At 33.2% G+C, this 24860-nt stretch overlaps 1 protein-coding gene and 1 pseudogene across 46 annotated transcripts in view; both read left to right on the top strand.

Moving 5' to 3' along the window:
* The window catches only part of LOC115234691 (longitudinals lacking protein-like), a 272992-nt gene that overhangs the window by 33850 nt on the left and 214282 nt on the right, over nucleotides 1-24860 (top strand). For 4 of the 46 annotated variants that reach the window (XM_029805935.1, XM_029805932.1, XM_029805933.1 and 1 more), the window contains exon 7: nucleotides 10002-11276. The exons of 36 other annotated variants lie outside the window; for them this stretch is intronic. In XM_029805935.1, the coding sequence (XP_029661795.1) occupies nucleotides 10002-10648 (647 nt within the window). In that variant the 3' untranslated portion in view covers nucleotides 10649-11276. Of the gene's footprint in view, nucleotides 1-2881; nucleotides 3304-8498; nucleotides 8861-10001; nucleotides 11277-14270; nucleotides 15625-16129; nucleotides 16450-18643; nucleotides 18946-24175; nucleotides 24571-24860 lie in introns of those variants that run through there. 6 more of the 46 variants (XR_003883949.1, XM_029805962.1, XM_029805953.1 and 3 more) reach the window with 6 other exon arrangements.
* LOC115234694 lies at nucleotides 19851-22281 on the top strand (annotated as a pseudogene).

Here is a 24860-nt window from a genome sequence, read left to right as displayed (position 1 = left end):
ACATTGCATGATGTTATTACTGTTCGCTAGTGTTTACTGGGTTCTTGCTATTTGTGCTCAGTGCACTTTTCATTATTATAAAAATATATTGACAAAAAACAAAATGACAAAATAATAATAAAATATAACTAAAAAAAGAAAAATGTTGTTTAAATATTGTTATATGTTATTGTTATGTTTAAATGTTGTTGAAAAAGATGTTTAAATATTATTAAATCAATAAAAATTATATACTATATACTATTATTAAATAAATAAAAATATTATAATTATATATAAATATTATGTAATCTAATAAAATGTTGTCTGTAATCTTATAAAATGTAAAAAAAAATAGTTATAACATTTTTGTTGCATTTTTTCCATAATATTTTAATTAATGTGTTATTATAGAGATTATTACTTTTAGTTACATTTTTTTCATTAATTGTTCATTCCATATTTTTAACGTTCAAGACTTAGTTTCAAGAATTAATTTCTTTTGGAAACATTTATATTTTTACACTTTTTAATTAATAATTTTTAAATATAATATATTCTGATATTATTTTAGAAAATAGTAAATATATGTTAAAGAATTTACAATTTTAATAATTTTATAATAACTTTATAATTTTAATTTTTTATTACCAAATTAATTATTAAAATTTTTTTCAGAGGTGGTCACCAGTATTAGCGGGAAAAATATTTCTTCTCATTCGATCCAAACTGTAATAAAAAGTTGGGGTAAATATGCATATATATGCATATTATCTGCATTTTATATGCTTTTTACCTAAGGTAAAAATAAGGTTTTTTTTATGCTAAGAATCCAGTAATTAGTTTTCCGCCATCTCGACTGTGCTAGCCATGGGCCTTAATGGGTTAAATAAATTAGATTTCCGATAAGGTCCTCAGATCAGTTCCTGATAGGGGCATTGCGTTACCAAACATCTCAGGTCCTGATCGGGTGTATTCACCAGGACCCGATTACTAATTAAGGCTTGCCTGATCAGTTCCTAATCGGGGCCATATTATTATTTTCACTCGGGATGCACAAGTGTCTCTGATACGCATTTGAATGATTATCCCCGATCTCGTTTATAATTTTTCTCGTTTATAATTTAATTTTTATATTTTTACGACTTTTATTAATTTTTGTTAATTTTACAGCGATAAACGAAGTTTGCGTCACGTAAACTTTTTATCGGCAAGCGAGATTAAGAATTATCTTCTATCTATAGTGCATTTTAGAGAAATATTGCGATTATTTTTTGTTTGTTATGTTATTGAGAAATTAATTGTATTGTTCGTTTATTTTATTGCGTTATTGTATTAAACATGAAACGTGTTTATTGTCTTATTGGTTTGCATTATTAAACATTACTAATTTTTGTTATCACATGATTTAGTGATGTAAGTTAATTTTATTTTTTTCAGATATATATTCACGAAATATATATTGAAATAACATTGACGAATCGATCGAATGTATTGAAATTATTTTGTTTGATGAAACTAGACTTATTATTATTTATTAAATGTTAAGGAGAAGTTAGTTATTAGAAAAAACATTTTTTGTATGTTCTTTTGAGAAAAACGGATATTTAGAATATGAACAAAGATGATATATATTTTTGATATACTAAATGAAGCAATTATTAGTACGCGACTATACAAGCTGTAAGATGACTGTGTTGTGATTTACGTTATGTAATGTCGATATTTTAATAAATTAATAATATAATATACGCGATGAATTGCGCTAACTAATTTCGTACTATTGCTTTCGTAAACTTAATGTTTTTGACACGATTGAATGTTCTCGTCTGTGAAGCAAATAGCCATTTATCAGATTGCACTGTTAATTTATTGAAAGAAATAATATTTGCAACTTGTTGAATAATATTAATTAAAATATGCTTATTTAAATTAATTAAATTGTGTGAAATCGTAAAGTGCCTACGGTGCGTCCGTTTCTCGTAGAATATTTATATTTTTATTATTTAATATTACGGAAGTGATAGTTTCACTACAACTTGGCGACGCAGTATGCCTAATTAAAACCATTTATAGAATATCGATCTAGAAGCAGCAATTTAAAAGTCAACATACTTGCGCAAAACTTCTGTAACGACCCTTCTTTTGTGAGTAAAAATTAGTTTTAAGATTTCACGTCTGTCGTTGTATCGAAGTTGGCCAATTAGAAAAGAAAATATTGAAAAAGGTGAAAAACTTTAGTTTGGTGATCTTATTTAATCTTGAGAATAACTGTCGAGAATTTCTTTTTTTCTTAATAATATAGATTTATATAAGTTTATATAGATTTATATAGAGTAAAATTTAAAATTTTTATTAATTTTTTTATTAATATATTTTTTACTTTATAAAACATCTTTGTTAAAAGATCTTTGGCAATTGACACTAATGACCATCACATTAATAATAATTAATATTGTTATACATAACTGTGCGTGCTAAAAATTTCTTCGAAAAAGAAAAAAGTTGAGAAATACTTGATTTACTATTGATTTACTTTTTGCCATGTTTGATTAATATTATTAAATTAATTTATTTTGCACATTAATTTATTTTTCAAATATAGCTTATTACAAAATTCTAAGGCTATCGAAGAATTCTACAAATGTTTTAATATGAAAGAATTAATTGTTCATGTTGTGCGCGGCACAACTTCTCTCAAGGTTTGAAGAAGACGAAAACTCAATTATATTAATCAGTACAAAAGTGACCGACTATCATGTGTTTCGAGCATGCGGAAGAAAGGGTGTTCTGTTATCCTTTTTGCCTATCTTCCTTCTGCGAATTCAGTAGTTAGATCTCGATGAATATTACGAGCTACCATGACACGCTCTCGTTCAATCCTCGCCGTTGTCTGTTGCAGCATCGCCGTTCAACAGCAAATATTATATCAGCGAGTATCGTTGCCGTTTCTGCAATTGTCCGTATTCGACAACGGGCCATTTGAAACGCCACCTGACCAGGGGATGCTTCATGGATCCGTCCTTCCCGATCGAGAAACGGCGCAACATGAATAGGCTGGAATCTAGGAACTACGTATGTCCCAAGTGCTCACAGGGCTACAAGAACAAGCGTACCCTGGACACGCATTTGCGTACGGCGTGCGATCGCGAGCCGAAATTCCAATGCCCGTATTGCGGCCTGAGAAGCAAACACGCGCGCAACATTTATACGCATATTAGACGAAAACATAAAGGCGAGGATCTTTTTCTGATAATCAAGCAGGACGGCAAATAAACACATGGTTTTTTACCCGAGTTTTCATGATCTATATAAAGAAAGTAGGAGGCGCAATTTTAGTAAAGAGAGTTAATATGTATGTGTGTGTGTGTGTGTGTGTATAGGTGTATGGGAGGAAAAGAGAGGGAGAGAAAGAAAGCATATACATGAGATAATTTGGACAAATGAATTTTATAATAGCCGATTCAAAAAACGAATTAAAAATATATATGTAATTAATTAAATCGTAAATACGGATTTCATACTAGCCTAAAACGAAATTTTCGAAAAAGAAATTAAATTTTCTTTATTGTTTAATAGATATGTTCGGTTCTGCTTTGTATTTATTTTATTTTTAAATAAACTTTTTTTAATAATCTGAAATGTGATAGTGATAACAGTTCTGAGACAAAAAACTACTGTACATTTTAGATTATTATATGAATTATATACATTTAATAATTTTATACAGTCTTTTATATGTCTTATAATTCATATTATTAACAAGAAATTATTTATGAAGTTTAATAAGCATAAAGTACATGCTGTTGTCAAAAGACTGTTTTAAGATTCTAAGATTTTTACTATCGGTACTATTATAAAAAGGCTTTTGTGAAAGTATTATATTATATAATTAGTTATACTAAATATACATTCTTACAGAAAGAAAGAAAAGAGAGAAGGCATATTAAATGTGTTCGATCATATTGTGTATATTTTTTATGAGTGCGTAGTTTTTTCTCACACAAATAAATTTTACGTACCTCAAACCATATCTCCCTTTATTTTATTTCCTGTCAGCGTATACGATACTCCAGAAAATAATGTCATATATTCAAAGTTAACAAAGCACATTTTGGTTCTTTATTATATGACACTTGGTAAGTGATAGTATATATTGAAAAATATTATGTGAAAATATTTTTTTATAATTTTTGATAAATTATATTTGCAATTTATCAGTAATTTTGTGCAGTTTAAAAAAAATGAAAAGTATTATAATAGAATGTGATAAGAATAAAGGGATCGAATTTTGTATTATTCTGAAGATCTTCAAATTTTATTTCTTTGCTGTTGATCTTTATATTTCTCGTAATATTATTATCCATAATATTAATATATGAACATTTCGTTAACCTATGTTGTCCTTTTATTTCAGATGACTGTGATATTTACATCTCGATAAAACACGATCGACTGCTTGTGAAGACATCGTTGAATAAAGCGTGCAATTGTTTTGCGATAGATTCGAATTGTAGGTATAAAAATATTAAGAAAGGATCTAAAATGGAAATTAGGAATTAACATAAAGAATGCAATATTTATATTGATTTATGTGATATATATTTCAGTTTGAGTCTTATCGTACATAGAATGTCTACTCTCTGGAAAAACATGAAGAACCTGAAATTCTCGGGATGTTTTTATATCTGGGAAGATCAGAAAATTCTCATGGAATTTTATTGGAACTCAAAGAATTTCTTTCAAAAACGATTCTCTCTTTGATAATATTATTTTTTCTATATTGTATGCAATCGGCAATCTACCAATTGGACTAAGTTATTATATGTATTTAAAATATATAAATATATATCTCTTTCTTTATCTCTGCTTATATATATTCAATGTCTTAACAGAATATAAAATATGCAGTACATATTGTAATTTTTATTGTAATTTTTAGTGATAAAAAATAAAAATGATATACAGGTGAAAAATGTTTATCTTACGAAACCTATTCAGTTCTTTTAAAATATATTTTCAAATCTGGCACTTGAAACTTAAGTGGCTTTTTATTTTTTCTTTGAATGAATGGAAAGCATTCAAGAACACAATAAAAAAAACTTATTTTAGAAAATTGCACCCAAAAAATCTGTAACAAAATTTTCTTTATTTAGAATTTTGAACTAAGAAACTTGAAAAATCAAGAAATTTTCAAGAAATTGTTTTACAAGATTTGAATAGACACCTTGCATGTACATAAAATTGGTTAAAATTTATTTATTTATTACATAAAGTTTATTAATTAACAGACACGTATCAGCATAGTAACTTGAATACGTTAGGATAATAAAATGTTACAATCTAATTGTTATGCAATTTTAATGGTATATTTGAATACAGGTTTGGTTACAGATAATAAGAAGATAAAAAACGAAGAGATTATATTTATAGAAGAGCGGAAGATAAAAAAAGTAAAATATTACGAAGAAGATACGAACAATGTAAAACTGATCAATCTTTTAGATAAAGAAATGATGAAAAATATCAAGCAAAAACATATGTACACTTGTATTGCTTGTAATAAAAAATTTAGAAATCCAAGAACATTGCGATCACATGAATCCAATGACTGCAGGAAAAGATATAATTGTCCACATTGTGGAACAAAATTTTGTTATAGGGCGAGTTTTTGTAGACACAAAAAGAAGTGTTTTCCGCTATTTAAAGGGATGAAAAGACGCTTCGAATCGATTTAGTTTTAAAGTTTGTTAAATAATTCTAACTTCTGTTTCTTTTATTTTTATGTTTTTTAAAACTAAACCTGTTTACAATCATTTTAGTTTCGCATATTGTTATTATATATTGTATTATAACAAACGCACAAAACGTGCAAGTCGATTACTGCGTTAATTTATATTTTAAGTCGGTGTTAATTTTTAAGTCGAACATGAATTTAAAACCAGTATTAGTTTTTAGTTTTTGTGATAGAATGCACTCGTTATTTTTTACTTTTAGAAATTTTTTAATTGTTTAGTTATATAACTAATTAAGACTGATCAATATTTTAAAAATATAAAAATTTTAATTTTTTTTTATGTTTTGTTTTACAATATAGCGCAGTATAAAAAATTTTTTATCCGCTTATCTTTAATTATAATATATATTTATATTATTGTGTAACCCAAATATTCTTTTTATCTTTTTTTGTGATATTTTATTTTATATGAGACGTAAAAATTATTTTTATGTTTATCGCTTTAATTATGATATCTATATTAATCTGTATATAATTTAAAAAATATACACATATATATAACATTTTTCAAATTCATTTTTTAAATTTATATTTCCAAAAAATATCATGAAGATGCAAAAATACACAAAGTTAATTATTTATTTTATATTACTGTGGACAAGTTGATTATAGATTATACAAGATTATTTTAGTTTAGTTTTAGTTGCGAGCATAGTCAAGCATATATTTTACGCACGATGATAAATAATTTATGGTTTTTTGAGATTTTGACAAGTGTCGTGCGAGTCTCTAGAACATTAACGACACTAACGGCGAATCGTGTTGATTGTTGTAGAATTCCGCTCGTCTATCATCAGAACGTATACCTGCGAATACTGCAACAAGGGTTTCACTCTTAAGCGCATTCTTCACGCCCATTTGAAGAAGAGCTGTTATTGGAATCCGAGTTCCGAATGCTACCACGCGCAGAAGTCGAAACCTTTCTCGTGTACCGGATGCGGTGCCTCGTATTCGAAACAGAGCTCCCTAACGTGGCATATACGTCACGATTGCGGTAGAACTTTAAAGTGCGATCATTGCGGCAAGACTTTTCTGCAATCGAATAGTCTGTATAGACATAAAAAGCTATCTTGCGTTACGCCAAAGTAATACTTTCTGTGATCCGTATCGTTAATTCTGTCATAAAAAAATCCCTATAGAGCTAGTCAAATTATATTAATCTATATGCGTATATGTATACATGATGTATATATATATATAAAGATAGCGATAGATGCAACGGATGGATGCGTGCGTGGTTAATATTGTCTATGCGTTCTCCAGCGTTCTTCAGACTATGCTCGTTTTAGTGATTTTTATTAACCTTTTCCTTTTAGAGTTAAAAATATTTTATTTAATTGTCGTGGATTTTTTTGAAATGTATATCGTAATTTATGGCACCACGCGTTTATATAACAAATGTTATTTACCGAGAGTATGTTTTTCAAGAATCTTTATTGTCATATACAATAAATTGTTATAATATTAGTCTGTTCACATTGATTTACCTATTTATAACAATCTAATTTTTTTAAATATTAATTTTTTTTTTCCGAAATATTGCGTTATATCCATGTTTGTAACGTACAATGTATTAAAATGACATCGTCGTTGAAGGCTCTTACTTTTTGAAATGCAACATTGATTCCATCACGAATACGCTGTGCATATTGCACCGAGTATAACGAATTTTGGCAGCCAATGTGAGAGTAAGTAGCATCGTGTATTTCCCTTCTCGCTGGAAAGATATTGTAGGCGAGTGCTGGAAGCACGTAATCGCAAATATTATATTTCCCCAATTTGTTTTATAGCGGACCGATTAATGTATACGTTTAATTTATTTATACGCATGAGATATATTTTGCAGCTTTGTGTTAGAAAGTTTAATCCTTTGTGGTCAAAATTCTCAAATATTAGAAACACACGAAATGATGAAATTTATAAATTTTGTATTTTTTGAATCTTAACCATTTTTTTCAGATTTTTTTTTAATATATAAAACGTTTCAGAAATAGGTAACCAACTTTAAAAGCATATTCTACTTACTGTAAGAATGAAAAAGAGTCATGTGAATGTGGATCCAGGAACGCTTTATTTCCAAATAATAAACATTTTTTATTTATAACAGACGATATGTCTCGCATCGTCGTCTCATGGATTGTTCTTCTATTCACTCTCTATTAAAAATAAACAATAATAGTTTTACTTATGAGGATATCTTATCTTAAGACTCGTTTATGATACTCCTGTTGCTCGAAATTGCATTGTCGTTTCGTGTGACAAAATACGAAATACGTCTTTGACAATCCACGACACGCCAATAATTTCCAATAATTTCTTTAATAAAGTGTTCTTATCAAAGTCTCTAAATATAAAAAATTTATAATTTTGAAAGGAAGCTTTTCGGGGGATCTATGTTTTCATATGATTTTTTTCATCCTTTCGGGGAATAGAATATATTCTGAAAGTTTGGCCACCGACTTCTGAAACATTCTATATAATAATAGTTAATTGATATTATCTATTATTTAAAGGACAAATGTTTAAAAAACATCGATCCGTGTTATCCAGGATTAATTTTGACCGCAAATGATTATAGATCTAGTTAAATAATATATATTTCTGTAAACTGGTGAGCCTCAAGTAAACATATTCCGTCAGAGAATATTGCTTTCACAATCGTTAATTTTTCGCTCTACTCGTTTAAAAATCGCGATCGACTGACGGATCCGATGTGTTGCAGAGTTGGAGCTAGCCGCGAACAATTCGACACGTGGCGAAGGTACCAAGAGAAAATACAGTTGCAAGTACTGTGGCAAGGGTTTCACGCAGTCGGGCCATCTGAGGAGTCATCAGAAGAGCTCATGCTACTGGAACCCCAGGTCGACCTGTCACCAGTCGCAGAAGATCAGACCGTTCTCCTGCACGCAGTGCGGCGCCTGCTACTCCAAGCAGTCGCATCTCATCTTCCACGTGAGGCACGAGTGTGGCCGTACGCAGAAGTGCAACGTCTGTGGCAAGACGTTTTTGCACAGCAGCAGCCTGCGGAGGCATCGCCAGAGAGCCTCGTGCAGCTTCCAGCTTTGTTAACGCGCGTGTCCTGAACGCGATTTCGGCCTAAGGACGAATTTCAGTGATTTTATCTCGTTGTTTGATATTTAATAGGATGTTTCGTATATAACGCGTCGCTTTTCGATGATAAATATTATCAAACACCAAGCGAGGAATCTTCGAAATTTTTAAAACGAATGCTCTGCACGCTCTTTGAAAGATTCTTAATTCTTGATTAATGTGTCTTTCGATATCTTGAGACGTCGATTTTTTTTTTTAAGGATAGGTTTTGTTGAGATATTTTCACCGATAGACTGAAGTGCAATACGCTGGCCTATGAGGCGTATCGTTTATAGAGCGATCTAATACCAGATCAAAGAATTATTGTGATACATTACGACGTGAATATGTATATAAATTACACTTGAATATTTCTAAAGCGAAAGTCGTGATTTTTTTTTGATTCCTCTTAAATATAGGCGCCTGAATTTTAGCACAAACATTTGATTCGTCTCAACAATTTTAATATGTTTGTGCGACGCTTAAGGAAGACTTGGATGGTCGGACAATGCTTTGTTTCGAATTCGTTCTTCTCTGCACTTTCGGATTTTATTTGCTTGATAATATTACTTTCGCTAATTCGCCTTTTTTGTTTTCAGATTATTTGTTCAAAATCAACTGTAACGACGTTCATTCGCGACAACGGTCTTTATGAAGATTGCTGATAAGCAAATGGATCGAAAATCTAAAGAAACAGTCATCGATTTTATATTAATAAATGCGGAAATTTTTGAAGTTGTTTTTTTGTGATTGCGTTTTACCAAATGTTCATTCAATGATACACAATCGTGACATTAAAGCTCGTACTGTTGCGCTGACTTGTATAGTAATAAAATATTTCCACAGCCATCGTTTTGCGCTTTTTATGAACCATTTCGATGCCGACTCGGCATCTTCTTTTCTTTATAATTCATTGCTCTTCATGGCTACAATGGGCTTGCATGTGTGCGGTTTTTGTTCTTATTTCTTTTAGTTTTCTTTTTTATTTAGTGTAGTTACATTGTTGACCGGCTATGGCTATGACAATTTTCGACCGTATATAATAAAGAAAATTTTTGATAGCTTGTCAACAATACATTAAATATATCTTATAATCGCTCTTGTTTTAAAATATATATTCGCCATAATGTTACAGAGGGAGAAGTATCAGTGGTAAAAAAAGAAAAACCATGTGAGGAGACAAAGAAACTATTGGAGAGAGAGAAGGAGAAGAATAAAAGCGAAAGAAGCAAAAGAAGCAATCTTACTAATGGCGTGGCTACAACGAGTATTGCGTCACGTCCTTCAACGAGTATTACGCCACGTCCTTCAATGAGTACCGATATAAGACATTCTAAGGTTTCCGAAGTGATCTCTTTAAGTGACAGCGAGAACAGCGATAACGAAGGCTCTTCGCCTTGGACGAATTCGAAAAACATCGTCCAACAGAAGCCGAAATGCCCGCATTGCGGCATTAAGTACGAGAGACGCCATCACCTCGTGAAGCACATTACGATGACGTGCATGTCGAACCCGGACTCCAAGGCCAATAAGGAAGCCGGCAAATTCAGATGCGTAGACTGTGGTCGTAATTACGGACAAGCGAAATCCTTGAGATATCATCAGAAGCACGAGTGTCAGCAGGTGATCACGTGTCCGGATTGCCATAGAACTATGCGCGGAACGTATATAACGGAGCGTCATAAACAGAATCATTGCGTGAAGAAGCAACGCAGCAAGAAGATAAAACAAGAGGATTCACCGGATGAACTTTTCATAGATGATTCTAGCATTGAGTTTTAGATTAAATCATATGAAGCGATTTGCGACTTTAATGTTTTTTTTTTTCGTTACACGTTATTTATGAAACATTTAATGTTCGATAAGTTGTGCATTGAAAAAAGTCGTCTTATTTGTTTTCTTTTTTCGTGAAACTTGCCGCATTATTTTTGAAAATGTCTTCAAACAAATTTGTCTGTCAACAAATTATTACATTTACTTTAATAGGCAAAACATTTTTATTATTTTCCACAAGATGTCAATTTCACCAGTCAACAGAAAATATAAAGTTCTTAATCTTTTTTTTTTAACAGAACATTCTTTTTCAAAAATTCTTTTCAAAAAATTCTTTTCAAAAAGTTCTTTTCAAACAGATATGTATTTTGTGATTAAAAATTAATAAAACAATTATTTAAATTTTGTATGTGTTCTGTTGCGTTAATTATTATTAATTCAGTTTTTATCTTCCATGTATGATAGGTGCGACTATGATATACAAAGAAATAATGAGAAGAATGCTACGACTGTTGTTGCATTTCAATCTGATTGTACCTTAGATAACATTGATGTCTTTTTTGTATGTGCATCAGATTGTATCTTGTATCTTATACATTCTTTTTTCTATTGCAAATAAAATTAAATCAACATTTTATTCATTATCTCTTTTTATAACACTTCATTATTTTGCAAACTAATGAATAAAATTTCCCAATTTATTCCTTTCTTTGATAAGAGATAATTTTATTTAGTATCTAATACATATCTAAAACGCCATTTTGTCTATATTTTTTTGTTTATATTATATTTTACTTATATATATATATTATATATACATATATATTTATAATTCTGCGAAAAAATTGATTTGTCAACCTTACTCGGTTGACCAATATTTGCGTTTTTCTTTATTTCAGATGTTTATCGACGACGTTTGGCGAAACCGGCGATCGGTTCATTCAGATGCAAGCGATGCAAAATTGGCATCAGCACCGGGAAACTCTTGCAGCAGCATATGATACGTTATCATTTTACACAAGCGAACATAGGGACCATTATATCGTGTCCCATGTGCAATTGTCCGCAATGCCAAATGGTTTATACGAAATGGGAAAATCTAAGGAGACATTTGGCGAGATTGTAGCCAAAATCCCAATATTATTAGGATGATAAGCGAGAAATAAACAGAAATGCGGTTTAAAAACTTTTTTTATAGACGGTTTAGAGAGACAATTTTTTTATAATTATTTATTGATATATTACGTTGATTTTGGGGAAATATATATATATTTTTTATAGAATTGATATGAAAACTATGCATCATGCAATAACATTCATGTAATAAAAAAATTACTAATAAATTAAAAATTAATAATAAATTTGTAATAAGTGAAAATGTGCAATGAATTATCCGTAATAAATTACAAATTAATTTATTATTTTATTTCCCATTTAGTTATATGCTTGTAATAACTCACAAACTTGTTACAAAATCTCGAAAAAATTAATATTTTATGCAAGTGAATTATTTTGCCTGTGTCAATAGGCATAATTTTATATTAATTTAATGTAATTTAATATTAATGATCAAAAATATATGTTGATATTCAATTAGCATTTACGAGATGGTTTCTATCGAATACATTCAATTTTGTGACACAAGTATTGCTGTATTGTAGAATTTATATTATTATTTTTAATAAAATCTTGATTAATTAATCTTTTTCTTATCATTCTTTCTAATCATTTTCGTTTTCTAATATGTGTATGAAATAAATGTTGTTTATCAGAATTAATAATTTATATATATGTATATTCGAGTTCTAGTTAGAAATAGTGTTTTAATGTTTTTGTGTTTTTCGACTAGTAGAAAAGTATATATTCGTGCATATTTATAGCGTTTAACATCAGCCTATTTTTATATTGTATCAAGAAAAAAATATAACCAACACTTTTATATCTACAGGGAGGAACTTGACGCTCGTCTGATGGCGCTTCTTATAACACTTCATTATTTTGCAAACTAATGAATAAAATTTCCCAATTTATTCCTTTCTTTGATAAGAGATAATTTTATTTAGTATCTAATACATATCTAAAACGCCATTTTGTCTATATTTTTTTGTTTATATTATATTTTACTTATATATATATATTATATATACATATATATTTATAATTCTGCGAAAAAAAAAATAGGCGACGTTACCAGGAGTACCACGAGGAGGTGGATGCACAACTTGAACGTGAGAGGCTAACGGTCCTAACAAGAGGACTAATATCGCAGAGCGCTTCGCATCACGTCCCTACTATGGCCCTCATTCACCAAATCCACTGCTCTCGGAGCTGATGTTAACTCCGGCCTGTCTGTCAAGAGTTTCTATCAGCCACTATGTCCTGTGATGGGTACAGGATCCCTTGCGTGCATGTTTCGCAAGGCAGTCGCAGCGTAAGCTAGCGGCGTGTTGCTTTCACGCGGTATGTTGGTTTCACGGCGTGTTGCTTTGCGGCGTGTTGCTTTCGGGTGATACGTATATATATATATATATACGAAAGCATTCATAAAAAATTAAAAATTCTCGACAAAAAAGGGGACGAAGCAAGGCGGATCATTGATCTTTAGTACTGAATACGTGAGTGTGATAATAGCGAGCGATTATTGTTATCTATGCTATTTATAACGTTTGTGGGCAAAGTTCAGTTTATCGAGGTTTATCCTCGCGGGGACGATTTTTTTTTCAGGAATTGCTCAGTATCAGGAGAAGCAGGAGCTGCCCGACTATCCCAACGCGATGTCGTTGGAGCAGCATCTCGTCCTTCACACTACGACCTCGTCGCAGAGTTACGACAGCTTCGGGGATACCAATGTTCAACTCGCGTGTGAGTCCGGTAACACCTATGGACCCGATTGGTATCCCGATAATGTGACGAAACAGCAGCGGGATGACGGACAGCGGCGATATCAGTGTCCCAAATGCGGTAGGAGATACAAGTATCTCGGCGATATGAAGAAGCACGTGCGTTTCCAGTGCGGGCAGGAACCGAAATTCCAGTGTCCGTATTGTCACAAACGGGCGAAGGTGTCGTCGAACATGTACGTTCATGTACGCAGCATGCATGGTGATCTACCAATATATATAATATATCTGAATAAACAGTCCGCGACACATCAGTGAGTCGGCGATGTTCTCTATCGAAGGTTGTTCCTGACGATGTCATCAAGATTAACGCAATATTCATACATATTTCTTGTCATTCACAAAATTGTCATGATGAATTTTTGAGAGAAGATTTGCAATGAAACTAGGAATGAAAATGAGATGTATGTGTTCAATTGTGTATTATAAATAAATTATACAAGTTAATGCCTTGTACTCGATGTATCGATATGTGTTATATTCCCGGATGTCTGCAGGTTGGTGTTCCAGAAGCATACGATACGACCCTCTTACTTTAATATCTATAATCCGTAGTACGTATCGTAATTCGTATTATATGTGTGATGGTTCTGTCGCTTCGCGAGTCGATTGCGAGTAGATAATCGAAGAGCATGGACGGAAATGTTTCTCTATCCGATGTCGTGACTTAGACCCGGCGATCTCGCTAGCGACGCCACTAACTGCTCCCCGAAATTCGATTATTTTTCTAGATCCGCTTTACGGGCAAATTCATCATCCGTCTTACGCACGTCCCGAGGTAATGTCCGGAAGCGGCGTGGCCGCGGACGCCTATCAGCCGCGAGGGGACAATCTGGACGCGATGAAGAAGGCGAAGGGGAATTCTTATCTCTACTCGACTCGTCGTCAGGAAACCAACGTAGCACCGGTTGCTACGTCTCGCTGGCCGGACAGCGTAATCGTGCAGAGCTCAATCGCAAGAAAGAAGTTTCATTGTCCCAGATGCAACAGCGGCTATACTAGGCTGTCCGACATGAAGACACACTGCCAATTTCAATGCGGCAAGGAACCGCGTTATCAGTGCCCGTACTGCACGAAGAAGGCCAAGTTCTCGTCGAATATGTACGTGCACGTACGACGGATGCACAAGGACAAGAAGCTGCAGATTATCGATCTCTACAAGCAGCTGTCGCGAGTTCGCTATTAAAGATGCGGATCGATGACGGGGAAACACCTGGGGCACGATTCTTCGCACGATTGATAAAATCGTCGAAAAAGCTTTATAGCAAAATATATATATAATAGGAGAAAATAGCAAGACGAGCATACAGTTTCCAAGAAGATATAATCGCAAGACGATAAAAATTTTATACGTTGTCGTAAAATTGTTTGTACAATTTATTTGAGATATTAATATTTATTATGACTGTGATTAATTGAAAGTTGATAAAATTCAACATTCGCGAATTTCCTTTCTGAGTAGCTTAATCGTTAATTTGGAAAATTTGCTATTAACTTTAAGTAGTAATTGCAAGTCTTTACTAGTAGCAATTACAAGTCTTACTTCAAGCAATAATTGCAAATAATTCCATTTGATCGTTTCGAAAATCAAAAAATATATATTTGAGAAATAAATTTGATTACGGATTTTATAAAGGAACTTTATTAATAAGCTTTATTAATAACATTATTTGTTTTGTACAACATGCGTTTTCTACCAAAGAAGAGAAAGATATACGTTAGATATGTAGCAATGATAGACGCAGAACAAGTTCTTCGAGAGCATTGTTCTTTGAAACAATTAGCATTCTTTATATACATATATGCATAATCCCATGTAAAATAATTACGTTTTGTAAGGTATTATATTTTTCGCTCTTTTGATGTCCATACTTTAGTTTTTTTTGCACGCACACCACACACACGCACACAAATATAGGTGCAATATATTACATCTTCCATAGCGATTATTTTAATTCTCTGTGAATGAATTTTTTTCGGACGGTATATACATATCACAGGCAGTCCTCTATTATTTTTATTTATGTTATTCACTATATGTATATTTCTTAATATAATTTCTAATTCAATAAAATTTCACTCAATTAATTATTTATTGCGTATTTAAACGATAATCACATCAAAATCATTAATCCTGAATTTTTACTTTATTACTTTTGTGTAGTAGTGTATGTATGGATGTATATATGCGCGTGCGTTCGTGTACATGTGTGCATGTGTGAAAAAGCATTTATGTCTTTATTAACACTAAAAATAAAAATATTAAAAAATTTATTGTTGAAATGTTTAAAATAAAGTTTTTTTCTTAAAGATGTATATTCAATCTAAAATATTTCCACATACAATCTTCAAAATATCCTGATTTAAAAAATTTTTTTGTGAATGTGTTTTTTTTATAAATTTGTGCCTGTTTTTATATTTACAAAAGTGCATTACAATTAAGTGTAAATTAAAAAAAAAGAAGAATGGAAAAAATTTTCTTAAGCTACATTAATATTTTTTATTAGTCTATATTCAGTGTTTCTTATTTAAATGTTTTAGCTATAGTAAAAGAAATATGTTATATTAATTGATGTATGGTGCTTTTCAGGGATGAAAGATTTCTCGTCTGCATTATTAAGGTCGAGCATCGATCATCGATATAGGAGCTTTGTATCAAGTATCACAAGGTATCCCTGCGGTAATTGTCCGAGCATATTCAGACAGAAGAAAAGTCTGATCACGCATCTAAGATACGAATGTGGCCAACCACCCCGATTCAAGTGCCCTCATTGTGATCTGATCTCTAAAAAGTCATCCAACATACAGAAACATATTCGTCGAAAGCATAAAGGTTACGCGGTCTATGTTTACGATATCCATCGATTAACGAATACCGTTATTGCGCAGAATTAAATTGTATCTCTGAGAAAAGGCAAAAATATACAAATATATCGATGTTATCAATGCAATGATATAGAAAGTCTTGTAACTTATAAACATGAATCAATTGTATTTCTGGAATAAAGTAAATATGTAAAACGCTACTAATGCTAACTATATATTTGAAATTTATGCACATTAAAATGTGCTTTTTATTCGTTTGTTTTATTGTTATTTATGTTATTATTATTATAATTTTGTATGTTGAATAGATGGCGATAAATCGTATAGAAGTTGAGAAATCAAACTTTGATAGAGAAAAAAGGCGGGATGTGACAATAATTGCTGACAACAAATTTACGACGACGTGATTTAACGCTACGAGATAAGGTGAAAGTAAATTAATGATTAGGCCTTTTCAAAATTTGATTTTATTTCTTACCTCTTTACTTGTATCAATTCAGTTCCTAATTATGTTATCATTTATAAATATGTAAAACGCTACTAATGCTAACTATATATTTGAAATTTATGCACATTAAAATGTGCTTTTTATTCGTTTGTTTTATTGTTATTTATGTTAATATTATTATAATTTTGTATGTTGAATAGATGGCGATAGATCGTATAGAAGTTGAGAAATCAAACTTTGATAGAGAGAAAAGGCGGGATGTGACAATAATTGCTGACAACAAATTTACGACGACGTGATTTAACGCTACGAGATAAGGTGAAATTTAATTTTATCATTCATTAATTCATTTCATTAATGATTAGGCCTTTTCAAAATTTGATTTTATTTCTTGCCTCTTTACTTGTATCAATTCAGTTCCTAATTATGTTATCATTTATTTGTTCTAATCTAGTAGTCGATATTGTATTGTGGGGTGATAAGGATAATAATGGAACGAAGAAAAAATCTTAACGTCGCACGCGAGTCTTGCGAGATCTTCTGACACTGGACTTTCGTTTGCAGGTTTCTATGCGTCCTTCAGGTTGATAGAAGACGCGAACGACTACAACATGTCTAACAGAAGCTTACAATTTCCCTGCGCGTATTGTGCGAGCATATACAGCAACAAAGGCAGCCTGATAACGCATCTAAAATATGAATGCGGTCAACCGCCTCGCTTCAAGTGCCCATACTGCGATCTTGTTTCGAAAAAGACATCGAACATCCAGCAACATATCCGGAGGAAGCACAAGGATTGCGCGATTTACGTTGTAGATATCCGGCGTTCATCATCCAATTTTCAATATAACGGACGTTTCTTTCGATCGTGGAAATAATAAAAGCAGTATTTCATCCCCAGTTCTAATATCCTTGACTAACCTTTTGATGCTGTCAATTGTCCCAAATATCGAGCGGAATCAAATGATGATGTTGTAAGTGATTCGAAATTGTCCTTGATTTTTAACGCGATGCTTTAATGAAGAGTTCTTTTTTTATTTTACTTGGAATTACCGTAACGTGCTGCCTCGCCAATGCAAACCTAATCCAACTATCAAGAACCTTCCATTATCTCTATACCTTCTCGAGCGTAAAAGGCGTTTGTCGACGTTTGTTGAAGCTTGGGAATCGAGCTTTTTTCGCTCGATACTCGCGATCACGCGGCCTCTAACGAGGACTTGTACTTTTAGTTTTCAGATCCGCCGGGAGGACAAACGCGAGCGGTCGGGCTTTCCGCTGTCCGAACTGCACGAGCGTGTTCTTGAGACGAAAAGGTCTACGGGAACACCTGATCTACGAGTGCGGCCAGCCACCAAGATTCCAGTGCCCTTACTGTAATCATCGGTCGAAACTGATCTCGAATCTTTACAAGCACGTGCGCCGTAGGCATCGCGGCGAGTTAGTCTGGTGTATCGATCTGAAGCGCAAGTGAAACGTCCGCGAAGCGCGTCCTTTCCGCGGCATGACATTAAAAACGTCGTCTTATCACTCATTAACGACGTTAATCTAACGGTACTTTCAAACGCAGGATACTGAGACGCAAGATAATGCGCGGACAATAACTTTCCTTTTTGAAATGATAATTTTAACTATTGCGAAAGGACCCGTATATGTTTAAAGTAAACTTGTATCGTCCGCTTACTAATTTTATTGATAAAAATATAATTTCTCTCTAATACACCTATATCTGATTTGTCTTATCTCGCTCTCATTTCTTAAAAAGTCGAAAACACAGTCGCGTATCGACGAACAGTATTATCGCGTTCTTGCAATCCTCTCTTTTGCTTGCAGACAATTTTTTTCCTTTCGACCGATTGCACCCCGGCAAGGACAGGTCCAAGCGGCGCGCGTCTCGTCAAGAAATTAAGAGATTTCCCTGCCCGAATTGTAAGAGCGTCTTTAACCGGAAGGACAACCTACAGAAGCATCTAAAGTACGAATGCGGCCAGCAGCCGAGATTCAGGTGTCCCTACTGCCCTTACCTCTCGAAGAAAACCTCAAATGTTCGCACGCATATTCGCAAACTTCATTTTGGCAGCGAGGTTTATGTGACCGATATAAACGCAGATGGTGTTTAATCGGACGATTTTGCGCGATAATGTTCCGAGATCAAAGTCTGAACTCTAATTAAACATTAATTAATGTATATTTAATAGCTTAGTGTCTTGCACAGTAATTAAAAATCGAAATCCGACTTATTTTTGCAATACGAGCTGTATAAAGAGTTTAAGTTTCTGTTTTAAGCATGTATAATTTTTTTCTTATATGTATATCGCATGATTTTCAGAATTATGGAAATAAATTGAGTTTGTGGTATATTTTTTTTTTACATATAGGTTTTATTGCGCACACCACTGGAAGATGTATTTTAATCAACTTTATATATCAATCTCTCTCGCGACTCATATATAGTAGGAATATCTCGTAATCGATGGCTGTGATTCTTTTTGCGAAAGAGGTGATGTGTTCTTTTGATATCCTTTATGCGCGATCACGTTATCGATAGATGGACGTCGCTATTCCTTGCCGAACTCTGACGAGTTCCCAACGTTTTCTTGCAGATTTGGTACACTTGGGCGGCTTCGAGACGCCATTCGATCCGGAGATTTCACCTTCGTGCGCGATCCCTAAGTTTCCTTGCTCGAAATGCAAGAGCGTCTTCAGCCGGAAGAACAATCTCTACTCGCACAAGAAGTTAGAGTGCGGGCAACCACCGAGCTTCTTCTGTCCCTATTGCGAGTACGCCTCGAAGAAGTCGTCCAACATACGTGCTCACGTGCGCAGAAAGCACAACGGCTGCGAGGTCAACGTGATACGCAAGATTCTAACGCCATCGCGGAAGATACTGTCATCATGAGGATGTAGCTCTTCTTCTGTTGCGGAAGATTTTGATTTCTAGCAAATCATAACACTTATTTCTGAACGTGTAGTAACTAAGATTATTTACGAAGCGTTATGGGAACTGAAATATTTGACATAGTAAAATTTATATCATTTATTCTTCAATTCAATATAATTTTACTAATTTACATACATACATATATATAGATACATATATAGTTTTATGATTTTGTTGCACAAACGCGAAATATCAAGTGCATCCATTTATTGTTTTTTTAGAATAAAATCACACGATTGCATAAAAAAATACTAGACCAATATTTGTATCTTTTATTGCTTGCTCTCATTATTCCTCTAACAGAAAAATATGCGTCTCCGTTCGATCATCGACAATTTTTCAATTTCACGAAGATCGCATCCTCGCTTATCATCGTTATAACTGACTGCAACTGAAGAAGGTTTGACACACATAAATCATAATCGTCGATTCCCTCTCCCTTTCTATCCCCGCTATTTCTGTAGCGGACATATCGTGTCGCGAATTTGACGCGAGCGGCGCGTCTTTTTTGTGTTTCAGGCCGAATTCAGATGAATTACCATACATTCGATGTCACGCGGAGCTACATCCTCCAGTCGTCCTATCATCCTCCGTCCTATCATCTTACGTCCTCTACGTCGAATCCGTCGACGACGGCGTCGACGATGATCGGGACGGATGCGAGCGCGAAGAAGTTTCCCTGCACGGATTGCAATAGAGCCTTCAGCCGCAAGGGCGCTCTGACCTACCATCAGACGTACGAATGCAACCAGGAGCCGCGATTCCAGTGCCCGTACTGCGAGTACCGCGCTGGGCACAGTTCAAATGCGCGCAGACACGTCCGAAAATTACATTCCGATCGGGATGTATATTTTATCGACCTGTGCAAGCAGGAAAAATAGCAGCAGCAAAGATGGAAGATCGACGTCATTCCTCGTTCCGAAGAACGACGAGCCGCGAAGATCGAGAAAGCTAGCTCGCTCTTCGAAAGAAGATCTTCCTCCCGCCGAAGCGCCGCAACTGGGAAGAACGGTAGAGATCGAAATCCTTATTCCTCCGTCCTTGATATACGGTATTGTTCGCGATTACGAAGAATATCGTAAGAATCCCATAGATCTCGTGCAAATACGGGTTATAATATATGGACCTGGATGTTCTCTTTTTTTTTCAGGAACGCAGGACACCCAGAGTTTTTGCCAGCATTGACTGTTCTCGTCTCTCATAGTTTAAGTTTGCTTAATCGACTTGAAGAGTTGCAATCCAAAGCTGCGAATATGGAAGATAGGTGTGGCTGTGCATATCTCGACTTGAAGAAAGTACAGTGATTTATTTAAAGACGTTTTCTGACGGAAGATTAGTGCCAACAATAGTGTCTTCTTGTTAGACGGTTAGTCACGATTAATCGAGAAATCTATTATTCACTTATGGACAATAATTTGTAAAAAAGAATTGAAAATATGTCTTGTTACTAGAAAATGTAGCGAATCGTTACTCTCTCTATACGATATCGATATTTATTTTCTTTAATTACGGAGGATGTTGTAAAGAAAATTTTTAGTTACATAAGGAAACTTTGAGAAGTTTTGAGAAGCTTTGAAAAATCATCTTATAAATAGCATAAGATACCGCTGTATTTTTCTGACATCGTACAAGCGTTGTTAATAAAAATGTACAATACCGCCGTTTTATATTGTCCGCGTATGAGTATAATTCATCTACATTAAAAATCACCTAAGAATTTATTCTATATCAAATGTCTAAAATTATATATTGTTATTTCTTTTATTTTTATATTGTTATATCTATTAAATAATTATTTATTATTATTATAAAATTATTAATAATGATATATATTGCTTAGATTATATTCATTTGTTTTTGATGCAAAAGACATATTTTTTGCAGCTGATAGGAAGCAACAATCGCTTAATATTTGCGATTATCGTTTTTGGCGATTGTCGGTTTTAAAGAATATTCTTATCATTTAATGCTTATTACATTGCCATTTTAGAATTAACGTTAGATTTCTAATCTTTTTGCTCTGAAAAAATTTTATGTTACAATATAATAATTCGTAAATATATTAAAACAGTATATCTGCGACGAGGAATGATATTGTACCGCGATAATTAAGCTCATAAAATTTGCATAAAGCCTTTAATTGCGCGCCTTTAATTTAATTTAAATTCCGCCATACATATCTCAGATTATGTATATGTATTGTGTGCGTGTGTATGTGCTGTATATGTGTATATCATATACGAGTTTGCGACTGAATAATGTGATAGCTCAGTATTATTAAGTTTAAGATATATTTTCTTTAAATATGTTTACTGAGTTATATTGTTTATTACGAATTCTATAGAGAAATTTTTTAAGGCATTCATATATTTTTTCAAGTTTTATTTGTTATTTAATATGCACTTTAAAGACAGACCATGACTTTTTGTTTAGCGCGAGACTTTGTTTTCATTTGTATTATGTATTATATAAATTACGTGATCAAAACATGTATGTACCAAATAAAAACACCATTGAATTTTAACATCTATATTCTTTATGATATATATCTTCTATACGATTTACATTGACATGTTTACGTGTTTATGTGTTTATATGTTTACGTTTACATTTATTTTTTTTGTTCACTATTTACATAGATATAGTTAATTAAGAGTGAATGTTTCCATCTTTTAATCAAACAATCTAATTTTTAATATGATGGAAAAATTAATTGTTATATATATTGATAATAAATTATTTACTAATAATGTATCTAAAATACCAAGTGTGATCCTAAAGAGAATTGAATCAATTGCTAGAGTCTTTTGTAAACGAATTGCAATAAATCAGCAAAGTAAAATGTATAATTCAACTTATACAAGAGATTATATTTGTTCGATATCGAGTAAAAGTTGCTTTCAATAAGAAGAAAAAAATGCTAATTGTTTGAAGCTCAGGGTCGAACTATAATCTCAGGATTTGATGTCTCTTCGGCCATTCCTGCGGTATATATATATTTCCATTCAAAATGTTCAGATTGATAATTTCGAATCGTGTCGAGATCATCATGAGTTTTAAATTGCGAACTAGCGACGAATTCTAACGGGACATTTCTTTCGCCTCTGTTCTAGATTGTATTATTCCGTTTTCGGCGATGGAACATCCGCGAACGTATCGGCAAGCCGTCGACGGCAACTTCCTCGTCAAGAGGTACCCCTGTCCTCAATGTCCGAGTGTCTTCAAATTCAAGAACCATCTTTATTATCACTCAAAATTTGTGTGTAGTCAGTTGCCGAGATTCAATTGTCCCTATTGCGTGTATTGCTCCAAGTACATATGGAACGTGCGTAGGCACGTGCGTATGAAACATTTCGGCAAAACAGTGTATGTTATCGATGTAGGCTCGTAGTATAAAATCAAGGCTGTTTAATACCGTGTGGGACTTTTCTTCTTTTATTAACAAAAGTTTCTTTTCTTTTTTTTTTTTTTTTTTTTTTTTTTTAATTTTTTCGCGCACATCTTTGAGAGAAGAAGACTGATCTTTCTCATAAGAAAACGCGCAGAATTTATCGATAAGATCTTTATTTTTTCTTTTGCGAATTTTGTCATTATACGACATGCGTTATACTGCATTGTTCTCGGGGATATGTAATTGCGTGCAATCGTTAAAGCGAAATGATCTCCATTTATATTGAGTGTTGTTCTTTTTATTTCTGAATTCTTTGATGAATTTATTAAAATAATATTCTTTAACAAAAAATAGATTAAAATTTTAATAATCAACTTTAAATAACTAAACTTCTGTTAAAAGAAAAACCGAAATATGATTTTATTATTGATTTGATCGTAGAAACCTTATCATTACGAGCTTAATTCATTTATTATTTACCTATTCAGTACTTATTCTACATTGTTCTCCATGTAATGATATCGCAGATAAATATCGGCAATGGAATGATTCATCATTTTAATACATTGATTGAAAAAGCAATACTTTTGTGCCCCCAACAATCGCTATATACAACGCATATATATACATATTCATAAAAAATAATTTCTGATTCGAAACTCAATTTCTCGATATTATACTTCTGCAAATTATTCGTAAAAACTGCAACAGCTGCTGCACTATTTTATACAATCTTTTTGTACTTTTATTTACTGTGTTATAATAAATATAAGCGATTTTGCGTTTAATAAGGGATTTATATCGATTTCACTTCATTGGCAATCGAGTACGTTGAGATATTTGTCGTCGAAGGTAATGTTCTCAATTAATCTTAAATATTAAAATGTGTCGACTACTCATATCTTCGCGTCGCTATCACGTATATAAAAAATCCCGCAACGAATTATCTTTCTATATCGACTTTGTCTATTCGCGTTTTCGAACATCTAGCGATTTACGAATTTTTAATCGATAGGACATCTGAATTTTTCAGGAGACAAGTACTCTTCGACGAGCGTGCAACATAGGTACGACGCGAAACCGCGGTCGGTCCGTAAACATCCTCAGCATCCACGACAGGTCTGCAGACAGGTGTATCTCTGCCCGAAGTGCGGCAGATCCTTCAATTGGCGCTATAATCTTCAGCATCATTTGAAGTTCTCGTGCGGACAATCACCGCGGTTCAACTGCCCATACTGTTCCTTCCGGACGAAGCACACGTCAAACGTGCGGGCCCACGTGCGCAGGAAGCATCCTGATTGCGAGGTCTACGTCATCGACATTCTCAGCTGGCAGCAAGACGGCAGCTCGGCGCTCGCGTAAAGTACGACGAGCGATGTGTCGTTTCCCGGAATAAAGGATCGTCTTTAACTGAGCAACACGCACACGGTAGTTCTGAGAGATGCCCCTCGCGTGCATATATCTCTTTTCTTTCCCCTCCTCCTTTTATCCGGAAGACCCATTGTTATTGTAACAAGCATAATTGCCGGTCACACGATCTGGATATATAACATTGGATTTAACATCGAAGTTGACATTGGTTTGCCGGGACAAATTAATCATTTCGAGGAAAGACTAATTTTTCGCGCGTTTTTCTTTCTCTTTCTTTCTCTTTCTTTCTCTCGCTCTGAACAGCCGGGTGTAAGGTCAGTGTAGAGATTTAGCGAAGACGCAACTTG

The sequence above is a fragment of the Formica exsecta genome, unplaced genomic scaffold (genome assembly GCF_003651465.1).
Source record: "Formica exsecta isolate Colony F162 unplaced genomic scaffold, ASM365146v1 scaffold201, whole genome shotgun sequence".
In the NCBI taxonomy this organism is placed as follows: Eukaryota; Metazoa; Arthropoda; class Insecta; order Hymenoptera; family Formicidae; genus Formica; species Formica exsecta.
Note: the sequence above shows the minus strand (reverse complement) of the source record. Positions and strands in the feature narration are given on the sequence as shown.